Source organism: Anopheles merus, chromosome 2R (assembly GCF_017562075.2).
Source record: "Anopheles merus strain MAF chromosome 2R, AmerM5.1, whole genome shotgun sequence".
NCBI lineage: Eukaryota > Metazoa > Arthropoda > Insecta > Diptera > Culicidae > Anopheles > Anopheles merus.
Window position 1 is genome coordinate 26,211,449 of NC_054082.1, and position 12,782 is coordinate 26,224,230.

The following is a 12,782-nucleotide window of genomic DNA, read 5'->3' on the forward strand; positions in this document are numbered from 1 at the left end:
TCGCAAGTATAGATAACACAAAACATGGACAGAGGGAGCAAGGTGCATATCGGTTTGGCGGGGTTGTGGGGATTGTTTCCACAATGAGTCGGGACAGGAACATACAGGCGGTCCCCTAGATACACGGTTAATGGGGACCGAAAACGGCCGCAAAATACCGCGTAACTCGAATTTCCGCGTAAGTCGAATCTCGTGATTTCCAGCTAAAATATCACTAATTTTCGTGTAATTTTGCAAGTAGAGGGCGGTTTTAGTCACTTTATGAATTATTTGATATGGTTCTGACTGAATATAACAGTTTTAAATAATTTGAAATGTTTTTAACATTTGATCAAAACGGAAATTATTTGGTAATTTATAATTGATGTGTCAAATCAGTACAATTTGCTCAAATAATTGTCAAATTTAGAGAACCGCGTACTAAAACAAAACTGGAAAGTAATTTACTGGTAATTTTGTGGGCTGTTTGCAACAAGATAAAAAAATGTGAAAATTATGTTGATGATGTGATGGAAAAGGATACAGAGCATAGAAAACTTATAAAGTAGTTCTAAATCATATCAATATTGGTAACGAACTGATTTCAAACAGGAAAACTAAACTTGGAATAACCGTCCATTTTCTTTCGATTCAAAAAAGGCTGTTCTCAAGCTGGCCGCTTTTGGCAGGCGGCTGTTGGTACGCAAAATGTCAAATATGTAAACAATGCGCCGGTATGTTGCTGCGAGTGATAAAGCGGAATTTTGCGCTCTTCTCAAGGATTGTGAGTGATTTTAGTCGTATTCCTGTAACAAAAGTGAATTTTATCATTTTTATTATATTTTAGCAAAAAGTCCGACATAGCAATAAGCATATTCTGACCGCTGCTAGGGCACAGTACGGCACGATGAAATATCTTAACCAGCAGGAAGCCATCAGTGTCGATGAGGAACTGTTCAATGAGTACAAGTTTAGCGTCGATCAGCTGATGGAATTGGCCGGCCTTAGCTGTGCCTCTGCGATTGCCGATGCATACAGCCCCGATAGGTATAACATTATAGCAACAAAGTGGATGAATTTTCGTTTAAAAAACTCATACTCGTTTACATTGCAGTTTGAGTTCAAACAAGGTTCTAATCTGCTGTGGACCGGGCAACAACGGAGGCGATGGATTGGTAGCCGCTCGACATCTCTCCTTGATGAGCTTCGTACCGTACGTATACTATCCGAAGCGAACCGACAAGCAGCTGTTTAAAAATCTCCAACATCAGGCCGAATCGATGGGCATCACCGTATCGGTGGACTGTCCGGCCGGCGAATGGGTGGAGGCAGAGTTTGGTCTGATTGTGGATGCGTTGTTTGGGTTCAGCTTTAAACCACCGGTACGGGAGTCCTTCCGGCCCATTATGGAGGTTCTGCAAAAGACGAAGCTTCCGATCGTAAGCGTCGACATTCCGAGCGGCTGGGACGTAGAGTTGGGCCCCCGGACGGACTGTGATATTAAGCCGGACTGTCTAATTTCGTTGACGGCTCCGAAACTGTGCGCCAAACAGTTGGTAAACGCCAAGCATTATCTTGGTGGACGGTTCGTGCCGGGCAAGCTGGAGGAAAAGTACGCAATGAATCTGCCCGCCTACAAGGGCCGTGATCTGTTTGTGAGATTAAGCTAATGCAATCGGTTAACAGGAGCTTTCAAAGGTAATTGTTTATTATACAAAAGAAAACACGGTAAATAAAATATTGATCAAATAACATTCTCTCTCAAAATCTCTCCACATGTTCTCCAAAACACGAAAGCGTAATAGCGCGCAACACAACGATCACCCACCCTCATCGTCATCATTTTTGCAAAGATCGCCACCCACTTTTGTACACCAGCTCGGCGGCCCGCCGCGGCCGAAAGTAGGTCATCGCAACGTCCTCAATCTTCGGAAAGGGGTTGCTGTTGGTGCTTTTGCTGAGGAAATCACCTTTGCGCTGCTGCTGCTCGTCTGGCGGCTTCCGGTCGTGCTGCTGGAATTCGGGCAATTTGGCAAGAAACATGGTGGAGCTGCGCTCCAACCGACCCGGTGCGGTCAGGGACGTTTGGCTTTCGCGCCCATTCAACTTCCCGGGCGATGAAACATCCGACGGTGGTGGTGAAGGTGCTAGCGGTGGCGTTTCTGCCGGCGGTAAGCGCAACCTTAGCAGCGTATCATCCGGCAACCGCCACTTGCGCAAATCATCGTTCCACTCCGATTCGCGCTCCAAACACTCCAGATTCCAGTATCGGCCATCCTTGCGCAGCACGGGCATTGCCTTTTGAAAGACGGTCTCGTAAAACAGGACCTTCTTCTCGAGCAGCCGTATCGTGGCCAGATAGTCGTCCCGTTCGCGCTGAAACTCGCCCTGAATGTCGGACACCTCCTGCTCCAGCAGTTTGGTGCGCCTGCGCAGGGCCCGTATCTGCTCGTAGCGCACCTTAAGCTCCTGCTGTATGTCGGAGTAGTGGCCCTGAAGTAGGTCGCGATCTGCCGACTGCTCGATCCGTCCGAGGGCCTGGGCCAGCGCGTTGATCCGCTTCTCGGACGCCAGCTTGTTGCGGTACCGCTTCTCCTTCAGCTGTATGTCGTTCGCTCGCTCGCCTCCGATCAGTGCGTCCTTGATTTGCTTGATGCGATCGTAGATTTCCTTACGATCCCGCCCGGCTAGGGCCACGGCCGGCGTACTTTGCCGCAGCTGCTCGGCGTCCGCTGCTAGCTGCCGGCTCGAGGTGAGCAGCTGCATTTGCTGCTCGTAGTACGCCTTTATCTTCTCGATATCCTTCACCAGCTCCTGTTTGGCGATCCTTTGCTGCTCGTACTCGCGGCGCAGATGCGTCACCTCCTGATCGTACTGCGATCTGAGTGCTTGCTTTTCCGCATCCAACCCGTTCGCGTCGTAGTGCCCATTCACCGCGGCCGGTGGGGTACTTCCCTCGCCCTTTAGCAACTCCTTGAGACGCATAATCTCCTGCTGGTACTCGCGCAGCATCGTATCCTTCGGATCCTCGTTCACGCGCGGCTTGTTGGCAATGTTTTTCGCCCTGCTAGCGTACCGCAACGTGGACAGCGTTTCGTCGTAGTTGTAATCGGCCGGTGAGATGCACGCTATCATCAGCGTTTTCGTGTTGCCCCCGAGCGAGTCCTGCAGCAGCCGCGTAAGCTTCGAGTCCCGGTACGGAATGTGTCTCGTTTTGCCATCGACCAGTGCCGATATGACGTTGCCGAGCGCGGACAGTGAAAGATTGATCTTTGTCGCCTCCTTCAACCGGTCGCCCGTAGCGCCGGTTTTGCTCTGCCGTTCCGATCCCGCCAGATCGACCAAATTCAGCTTGCCGCGCTTGATCGCTACCCCGCTGTCCGCTTCCACGCTGGTCGACATCTGCTCCAGGCTGATGCTGAAGATGGAGTGCGAACGGGAGCTTTCGATGTTCATGAGCGTTGCACCGACCATCCGATTCTTTGCACCGGCCTCCAGCAGCTCGATGCACTCCTTCATCCCGTGCACGGTGTGCAGGGAAAGGTTCTGCACCATCACGCCCTCCCCAGGCACTTCCTTGATCTGTAAGGTGCTGGCCGTTGCGGCGGGCGACTGCGGCTGCAGCAGGTCCCGTATCGTTTCGTTGTAAATCTCCAGATAGCTAACCAGCACCAGATAGCGTACCTCGCTGGCCAGCGAGATCGCTTCGAAGATGTGCTCGAACGAGCGCGGTATGATGCCGATGTTGTTCGCATTGTTCGGATCGGCCGCGGACAGGTTGTAGGTCGTCCCTTGCATCGTGTGCGATTTGCCGCAACCCGTCTGACCGTAGGCAAATATCGTGGCATTGTATCCTTCCAGGACGCTCTGAAGGGTGCAATGAAAAGGAAATGGAAGCGTTAGGACGACTCGGTACCCCCCGTTCACGGTACAGGATGCATCAGCTTACCTCCACCAGCGAGTAGCAAATGTCGCTGTAAATGTTCTCCGTCGTTGCCGCATAACCGTACGCATTGTCGAACTGGAACGATTTCTGCGACGCGTTCGGATCGTTCGGATTGTCTAGATTTACCAATGTGTTGTCGATTTGTATAACGCTCTGGAAAAGAAACCAACGCGGGAGCGAGGGGGGGGGGAGAAGGTAAGTACAACCTAGTTGAATCCCTTAACCGTTTGTTGCATCGGCTCTAATTCTTCTTCCTCTTCGTACCTTGCAGTTTGATTGCTGTTCCCGCTTGTTCATCGGCCGGCACCGCACTACCACCTTCACGTTCTCGCCCATCATCGGCAGCTCTGTGGTGAAACTAACGAATCGCCGCTCGGTGGGTGAATAATTTAGCACGGCATCATATTTGGCTCCATTTGACCGGGTCAGAAGAGGGGGCCGATTGTTAGTGGCGCGTTTGTGAAAACTGACGAACCGTTCGGCGTAATAACGAGCGAGAAGAAATGCTGCTGCACGCCATTTCCGTTTTCCGTGTGCGTGTTACATATAGCCTGCAATAGGATATAGAGCGACTGTAGGTGAAAGGCTACACAGTGCTTTATAAATTATCGTTAGCCGAATGGGAGGCTTTGTTACAGCGGTCCAGTTACGGGTCGGTTGATGATAGATCACTCCTGATTACATAGGGCCAAAGCCACTACCCGTACTATGTTAGTGTATTGTAAATGCCTTTAAAGTGGCGTATTTTTTTAATACCGATAAGGCAAGTAGGGAGACACATTTGCGTCACTCTACGCTGTACATTTTTGAAAACCATGCATGTGGGTTATTACTGTTTGTTAAGTAGTTTGCCACAAATATTTGTTCGATGTAGTATGGGAAAAGGGTAAACATTACCATTCCCATGTACACGAATCCGATGGATCGGGAAATCCATCATAGATATAGGTCAAGGTTTAACGATTCCCCGTAAACGAAAGTACAGGCGATAGGCAATAGACACACAGGCGCGTGGGGTAGATAAATGTTAAGCAAAAAAAAATCGAAACATATTTGTAGCGATTATCCATTCCCCACATTCTAGTGCTGCAAATGGATTTCAAACCATGTGTTTTTTTTTTTTGGTTCACCGCATTGGTGCAAAAAGAAGAAAACGAAACGAAATCAATCATTTAAACACAATCCCCGTCCGACCCGACCACCGGTCACGCGATTTTAGACTTGGATGGACGCTTGGTGGACTTTCCCCATGACTAAGTGTTGGGTGCCCCCTATCATCTGCTCGCCATTGACCTTGAACCTCTAAGGGTATGGAAAATGATTAAGCAAAACAAAATGGAAAAGAAATGGAAAATCGTCATTGCCGCCGTTTGCTAATGTTCTTGTGTGGGTCTGACGATTCAATGAACGGGGCGCTTATCCGGATGGTGTGTGGCATTTTTCCACGAACCCTCTAGTTCCTTGTTTATCTTTCCGTTCCTTCCCTCTCCACGCACCAGCAACCTCTGGAACGTTCGATTCCGCCGATGCCATTCGGCTGATAATATACATACGGGAATGCTGTGACGGGAAGGGAGTCGGTATAAATTATAAAACGTGTACCGCCGATCATCAGTCATTATTAGTTCCTGCTATCCTTTTCCTGTCCGCTTGGCATTGCTGCCGAGTTGAAGAGGGAGCACAAACGAGCCCAATAGACGAGCCTTTGCGCGATAGGGTTTGTTATGGTGCCCCCGTCACCAACGCAACACAAATGATCTCACACTTTCATTATTATTTTCAATTAAAACACTTTAATATTTTGAAACACCTCTTCACCTACACTTTATATGGGTTTCCTTGAAACGTGTGAACTGTAGAGTACACACCCCGGTAGGAACTGTTTTCCAAACTTTGGCCTTAGTTCAACGAACTTTCAACCAAGTTCAACAGATTGCGTGTTTTGGCTGGTAGAACCGATTGTCGATTGATGAGATGAATACGCACTTTTCCGAACGCGAAAGAAGAAGAAGGGGGTGAGGAACACGAACCCGATCGACACGTGTGCTGGTTTGACGGAGAACCGTTATCGTTACGCGACGCACCTTGGTCAACTGAACGATGTCGAGCTGGTAGGAAGCTCTCTGGGTCCTTTCCTGTCGTTGGGTTCGAAATCTAGCTGCGCATGTTCCGCGTTATGGAATGTTTGGGAAGGTGGACAGTTGACATTGTGATACATAAGACTTCGGTTTCGGTGCTTTCGTTGCTTTGTTCGCCTTACCTTGTACACATGCCCAGCACACGTGTTTCCGTTGTTGTTGTCCTGGCAGCCGGTTCGATCGGGGGGGTATGTGAATTATGCTGTTTATGTTTTTGCACTGCTGGATTTTTAATAATATCTGCATTGATTGAGAATATGCTTTTAGACACAAACCTTTTTATTGAAAAGTTCAAGTTCAAGTCCATTCAAAAATATGTTTTGCCTAGGTCAGTTCTTCGTCACATGTTCTGGACGGATTTCTGATTTTTTGCATTGTGATGTGATAACACACTTTGAACTTATGTTCATCTTTTTTGATCTTAAAGCATTTGTAAAGATAAATAATAATTTCATTTCCATAACATCTAATATTTTTTAAATTTAAATCCAATCTCAACATCGAAAGATTCCTTCAGCGCAACCACCCTGTAGGGCATTTAACTTTTGGACTCGACGAATCTGCGCTTGTTTATCTCCCTGTCCCTGGGCTCATGGGCGATTACATAGCGTACATAGCGCCGAGCATACCTAGCTGACAGACGGATTTTTTGGGCAGCAAGTGTATAGTTCGGTTGTGAAATTGCTCCATCGCGTTTGGGAGTAGAAAAAGCAATATAGAACGATTGGGCTTTAGTAAATTAACTAAGGTAAGCAAGATTTGAGCCGCGGTGAAGTGATATTCACGATGTACAAGCAGGAATTATGTGGTGATCCAAGGAGCACTTTGTGTTTTTATACGTGTTGCTATGGTAGATGATTCGTAGCTGGTGCTAGTGTGCAGGCTTGTTTTGGTGGACAGCATCATTCATACGCGATGCATTTAAAAAAGGGGAATTTTTGCTTTTACTGAAACAACTTATATCAATAATAAGCAAAACTAATGATATTCTTTTGATTTAAGATTATCACTAAATTTATTTGCCGCTACTTACCCAAGTATGACTCTCCTCCCCATCGCCATCCCTTTGCTCGCCGTCCAACCACATTTAGGCACTTTCCGCAACGATCTCTCTTCCTCTCATAATGTCGCCTGGACCCAAAAAGCCTGTACAAAAAAACAACATAGCGGTCAAAGTCGCTCACACAACTTTACGTTTAATGACATGCGATTAAACTCTTTCTTTTCTTTTTCTTTTTCAGCAATGAACATGGCACGTCGGCTCGATGTAATAATTTTCGGAGCAAGTGGATTTACTGGCAAATATGCCTTGCTCGAAAGCGTTAAGCTGTTGGCCAACATGAAGTGGGGCATCGCTGGCCGTAGCCAGAACAAGCTGCAAGACACGCTGAAAGAGATTGGCGAAAAGGCCAAGACTGACCTGTCGCACGTACCGATCGTGCTGGCGGACGTTAACAATCAGGATTCGCTGATCAACATGGCACGGGACTGTCGGGTGATCGTGAACTGCTGCGGTCCGTATCGATTGTACGGTGAGCCGGTGCTAAAGGCATGTCTAGCCGAACGGACGCACCATGTGGACGTGAGCGGGGAGCCACAGTTCCTCGAAGGCATGCAGCTAAAGTACCACGAGGCAGCAAAGGAGAAAGGCATTTATCTAATATCGGCCTGCGGGTTCGACAGCATTCCGGCCGACATGGGTACGGTGTTTCTGGAGCAGCAGTTCGATGGTGTGGTCAACTCGGTCGAGAGTTACATCGTGTCGAAGCAGACGGGCCGCCGGGAGCTGGGTGCGATTCACTACGGAACGTGGGCATCGGCCGTACATGCGATTGCAAACATGAACGAAGTGGGCGAAATTCGGAGGAAGCTGTTCGCGAAGAAAATGCCCGACGTGAAACCGAAGCTTCCGGAGCGGCCAACGCTTCATCGCTCGGAGCAAGGAAATAAGTGGTCGCTACCGTTTCAGGGTGCGGATCGATCGTGTGTCGCACGAACGCAGCGCTTTTTCTACGAGACGGAAAACAAACGTCCCCTGCAAATGAGGGCTTACATTTCGTTTGGGTAAGAGGTCATCTTGCGATCGCCATGCCCGAATGGCAATAATGATTCGTTGCACCTTTTTTCGACAGTGGATTAGCCGAAGCGTTGGCAGTGTCGTTTGTGGGAGCGATTTTTTGGATGATGGTAAAGACCAACTTCGGCAGACAGATGCTGCTGAACCACCCGAAACTGTTTTCGTTCGGCATGGTGTCTCACGAGGGCCCAAGCGATGAAGCCATGAATAACACGCACTTTGCGCTTTACTTCGAGGGTAAGGGCTGGGAGGAGAAGCTGGCCAGCCCGGAGGACAAGTATACGACCCCGCCGAACAAGGTCATTCGAACGAAGGTGGCTGGCACAAATCCGGGCTATGGTGCAACGTGCGTTGCGTTGGTGCTTTGCGGTCGCACCATTCTGGAGGAGAGCGATAAAATGCCTGGAAGGTAGGGTGGGACGCGATGCGAGAAGGAGTTCATTTACATTAACGCATCTTTTCTTTGTAGTGGCGGTTTTCTGACCCCAGGAGCAGCTTTTGCCAAGACAAACTTGATCAACGAGCTGTGCAAGAACGGATTCACTTTTGAAGTGCTGTCGAAAGCAAAGCTGTAAATACGCTTCAAACGGAAGAGCAGCAAAATGTGGGATGTTTTGGCAATATTAGCATTTAAAGAACAACATTTTACCTCACGTGGTGGTTTTTATGGTTTATAAATATATTTGGTTCGGTAAACCGGCAAATACCTTGCAGAGTTATTCCATGAATCTATCAATCCAGAAGCTGGTGCTACCGGGTCGCTGTCTGACACAAAACGTCAAACAGAGAGCTGTCAAAGTTGTTTATCTATGGATCAGTGTGGCCAGATTATTTTGGCGATTTTCGGTAGGCGCATCAAAATTTTATCGGTAGTTTTCGGTAGGTTAAAACTCGAAACTTAAAGAAGTAAAAGCGAAAGAAGTGTTAAGCGGGATAGGAGGGGGTGCTAATGCGGAAAATGAAAGTTCCATCTCACGAGAATATCCTTGGGGCGGTCCCCAAGATACACCTGACTTCAAGCTTTCCTGAAAATTTGAAGTTATTTCAATAACTAAAACAGAAGATATGATCAATTTACCACGCAAAAGAGCAATTTCTCATACAAAATGTATGTAATGACATACCCGGGTAGGTGATCATAAAGATGAGGGTGTATTTTTGGCCATAGAAACAAAGGTTAAATGCAAAATGAGTTGATATATCAGGTGGGATTATCCAGTGCAATTTGACGTCTAAAAACGAAAATAGGAAGAATCCCTGGTTTGACAGTTAGATCCATACCAAACTGGATGGTTTGATGATTTTTCTATGGACTCACTACTAACTTTATCCAAAATTTTCACAATTTTACTCGATATTTGAGATATTTCGATGGTCTGTTGAACAGGAGCACTGGCACTCTGTTAAATTCCTCACTTTCAGTATAAATTCATATTTGGTTCGCTTGGTACACTTCTCCTTGCTCGCTGACTGAACGGATTCAATAATCGTTTCCTATATATCAGATTTTGCTAGGGAACTGTGTTGTTCCCAAGCGCCACAGATTAAGCTTAAACGACTGGAATATATGAATATCCATAGAAAAAAAAAATGAAAGCTATGCCACAGCTTCATTATTGGTTTGATCAATAGATGGCGTATTACAACTCATCATTATATTGCTATCCTTTTCTTGCAATGTGTTTCGACAAGTTTTATCTTATCATGACCAATATCCCAAGCGCCACAGATTAAGCTTAAACGACTGGAAAATTGAATATCCATAGAAAAAAAATGAAAGCTCCACAGCTTCATTGGTTTGATCAATAGATGGCGTATTACAACTCATCATTATATTGCTATCCTTTTCTTGCAATGTGTTTCGACAAGTTGCATTTTATTATGACCTATATAGCCTTCTAACTTTCTGAGCAAAAATCTATGTAAATGGTCGTGTGGTTAGATACGTGGGTATCAACACCAATGACCATTGCTCAAATCTCACTTGCTTCAGTGCTGGTGGTTTCCGTTGGAGTTTAGTATTTAAACAATCGTATCGCCGTTCTAGTTCTAGCGATGCATAACTTCAATGCGAAACCATACAACAGTACAGAGGAAATGAGAAAGCTCTCCTCCAAGCGATGAAGCTCAACTGGTTGGGGTATCCCACCAACAGATAGCGCCACCAGCTTTTTTGCTATTTTTAGAATGCATGAGTCGTTTGGCGTCTGCTAAACGAAGTCTTTCTATATTCCGTTTAGGTAGAGAACTTGAGTCGTTTAGAAGCCGTTTAGTGGTCGTTTAGTGGATTTGTGGCACTTGGGATAGCCTTCTAACTTTCTGAGCAAAAATCTATATGAATGGTCGTGTGGTCAGATACGCGGGTATCAACACCAACGACCATTACACAAATCTCACTTTCTTCAGTGCTGGTGGTTTCCGTTGGAGTTTAGTATTTAAGCAATCGTATCGCCGTTCTAGTTCTAGCGATGCATAACCACCGACAAACCGACATGACACTGGCGTTACAAAAGTGTCCCACACGAAAGTACTGTCATTTACCAGTGAGGCGAACACTTCTGTCAAAGTAAGCTCTGTTCCCTGCTGCTTCGATGTAAACAACTTTTCTAAATACAAATGGCGAAGGAAGTGTGAGGCAAGATTTTGTGAGAATTATTGGACAAAACACCCAGGAAAATCATTTTATAAGTTTCCAAATCAATGCAAAAGATGTGAGAAGTACATAAAACAATACGCATTGGAATTTGCGAAGAAAAACAAAAAGGGGGTTTAGCAGTTTCTTCTCTGTGTCAGTGTAGTAAGCGAATCATTATAGAGATGGCGCTAGTGTTTAACGTATTTTCATTTGAAATAAGGAGACAACTTTTGAAGCTCATTTTGTTCGAAGTGTCACGTCGGTTTGTCGGTGGCATAACTTCAATGCGAAACCATACAACAGTACAGAGGAAATGAGAAAGCTCTCCTCCAAGCTATGAAGCTCAACTGGTTGGGGTATCCCTCCAACAGATAGCGCCACCAGCTTTTTTGCTATTTTTAGAATGCATGAGTCGTTTGCCGTCTGCTAAACGAAGTCTTTCTATATTCCGTTTAGGTAGAGAACTTGAGTCGTTTAGAAGCCGTTTAGTGGTCGTTTAGTGGATTTGTGGCACTTGGGTTGTTATCCAGTAATCTTCAGATCATCATTTTAATCCAAGAACTGGCCGTCGCGTAGGTTTTTTTGGCTTCTTTCTTCGTGCTACGCCTGAGCAAAACCACATACAATTTCTGCGAGATTTTGTTTAAACTTCAAGGCATACTATATTTTGTTATGGAGCAAACCGTCAAATTGTGTGTCGATGTATTGGTGAGAAAGAACACCATAAGCCCACCTGATATATACACTCACTTTGGTTAAATGGTTGCGTTTTCAACAGAGCTCCTGCCGAAATCTGCCAATATAATCTGGCCACACTGGCCCGCAGGGCAAAAGCTCGCTCGAAAGGTCAATAACCGTCGCAAAACGTCAAAAACGACCGTCGCTAGCGCCAAGGTTATTAGACTCTATACAGGTTATGACAAAAGCCTGTTTTGGCCGATTTCCAATAAAAAAATGAATGAAAAAATTTAGACAGACAAATTGGAATGGTTTGTTTACAATTGGACTGGTTTGTTTACAATTCGACTGATTGCAACTGGATTGCAATCGTGCAATAGTACGATGTTTTAGGTTGAATTGTTCAATTATTGTAAATCTAATTTTAATTATGTACTTTCTACTGGACTTGTGTAGAAAGTGGAGAAGGGATTCCGCTATGAATATTCGTGTGTTATCGTATTAAGACCCAACATGTACGAGTTGAAAAATCGTTACGTCGGAAAACGATCTCAGGACATTAACTTAAGTTTGCTGCAAAATCATGTGTGTATAAGGAATAAGGGAGAGCCGATAAAGAAGCGGATGAAGTAGCCAAATAGTGAGCATATGCTGGACGGAAAATGTATGCAGCGGCTGGACATAAAAAAAATCATATCGAACGACACGTTTCTAACCGTAGATTAACATCAAACCGGTCTCTAACAGCACGTGGTAATTTGATTCATATTTTAGTGAAATGAAAAAGAAATAATTTTATTTTTTAATTTCTCGTAGAATTTCATCACACGAGATTCTTTCCGTCCAAGAACAGTCCTGTGATCTAGTGATGGGCGTTTCGGAGCGCACCAACGGCTCCGGACTAACGGGTCCGGAGCCAGCTACGCTCCGACGGCTCCGTAGCCGGCTCCGCTCCAAGGGCTCCGCAACCGGTTCCGGACTATCAGCTCTGCACTCACGGCTCCATTCCAACAACTGCGGAGCCGGCTGCGAGTCCACTGTTCCAGAGCCGTCGACGAATCAACGGCTCCGAACTAACGGTTCAATAGAGACAGCATTGCATGCTAGCCTAATCAAAAAACGAATATATCTTCTCGTGGAAGCTAACACACGATGTGATTGCAGTATTGACATGTATGACGTCATAATATTTTTCATGTTTGATAGAGGCAGATAAACCCTATCCACATTATTTCACTTTTCATACAAATTATATGATAAAGAGAAGGAGAAAGAGATGAATATGAGGGTCACCGAGAAGAGCACTTGTGAAGGAAGAGTAGTGGCTGA

General features: G+C 45.9%; 3 protein-coding genes across 5 annotated transcripts; 2 read left to right on the plus strand and 1 right to left on the minus strand.

The window, feature by feature from the left end:
• Positions 1–608: 608 nt before the first annotated feature.
• LOC121589409 (NAD(P)H-hydrate epimerase) lies at positions 609–1,882 on the plus strand. Of its 3 annotated transcripts, none has more exons than XM_041908331.1 (4): positions 609–763; positions 827–1,026; positions 1,094–1,677; positions 1,785–1,849. In XM_041908331.1, the coding sequence occupies exons 1-3, from the start codon at positions 716–718 to the stop codon at positions 1,647–1,649; spliced, it is 804 nt and encodes a 267-aa protein (XP_041764265.1). In that variant the 5' UTR covers positions 609–715; the 3' UTR covers positions 1,650–1,677; positions 1,785–1,849. The 3 variants fall into 3 exon arrangements, with proteins under 3 accessions (XP_041764265.1, XP_041764264.1, XP_041764263.1); XM_041908330.1 differs by having other exon boundaries at positions 610–763; positions 1,777–1,882; XM_041908329.1 differs by lacking the exon at positions 1,785–1,849 and having other exon boundaries at positions 610–763; positions 1,094–1,738.
• On the minus strand, positions 1,714–4,273 carry LOC121589394 (kinesin-like protein KIF17). The gene is made up of 3 exons (XM_041908299.1): positions 4,190–4,273; positions 3,929–4,078; positions 1,714–3,846 (listed from the first exon to the last, which is right to left on the minus strand). The coding sequence occupies exons 1-3, from the start codon at positions 4,262–4,264 to the stop codon at positions 1,819–1,821; spliced, it is 2,253 nt and encodes a 750-aa protein (XP_041764233.1). The 5' UTR covers positions 4,265–4,273; the 3' UTR covers positions 1,714–1,818.
• A 2,404-nt stretch (positions 4,274–6,677) lies between these two features.
• Positions 6,678–8,846, plus strand: LOC121589406 (saccharopine dehydrogenase-like oxidoreductase). The gene is made up of 4 exons (XM_041908326.1): positions 6,678–6,811; positions 7,305–8,127; positions 8,196–8,549; positions 8,610–8,846. Exons 2-4 carry the CDS (start codon positions 7,307–7,309, stop codon positions 8,713–8,715), a joined length of 1,281 nt encoding a protein of 426 aa, XP_041764260.1. The 5' UTR covers positions 6,678–6,811; positions 7,305–7,306; the 3' UTR covers positions 8,716–8,846.
• The last annotated feature ends 3,936 nt before the right edge of the window (positions 8,847–12,782 follow it).

Coding starts and splice junctions, on each gene's coding strand:
- LOC121589409 (XM_041908331.1), top strand. CDS start 716: ATGTTGCTGCGAGTGATAAAGCGGAATTTTGCGCTCTTCTCAAGGATT. Junction 764..826: donor TTGCGCTCTTCTCAAGGATT/GTGAGTGATTTT, acceptor ATTATATTTTAG/CAAAAAGTCCGACATAGCAA. Junction 1,027..1,093: donor GATGCATACAGCCCCGATAG/GTATAACATTAT, acceptor TTTACATTGCAG/TTTGAGTTCAAACAAGGTTC.
- LOC121589394 (XM_041908299.1), bottom strand. CDS start 4,264: ATGATGGGCGAGAACGTGAAGGTGGTAGTGCGGTGCCGGCCGATGAAC. Junction 4,079..4,189: donor AACAGCAATCAAACTGCAAG/GTACGAAGAGGA, acceptor TTTCTTTTCCAG/AGCGTTATACAAATCGACAA. Junction 3,847..3,928: donor TTTGCTACTCGCTGGTGGAG/GTAAGCTGATGC, acceptor TGCACCCTTCAG/AGCGTCCTGGAAGGATACAA.
- LOC121589406 (XM_041908326.1), top strand. CDS start 7,307: ATGAACATGGCACGTCGGCTCGATGTAATAATTTTCGGAGCAAGTGGA. Junction 8,128..8,195: donor AGGGCTTACATTTCGTTTGG/GTAAGAGGTCAT, acceptor TTTTTTCGACAG/TGGATTAGCCGAAGCGTTGG. Junction 8,550..8,609: donor AGCGATAAAATGCCTGGAAG/GTAGGGTGGGAC, acceptor TTTTCTTTGTAG/TGGCGGTTTTCTGACCCCAG.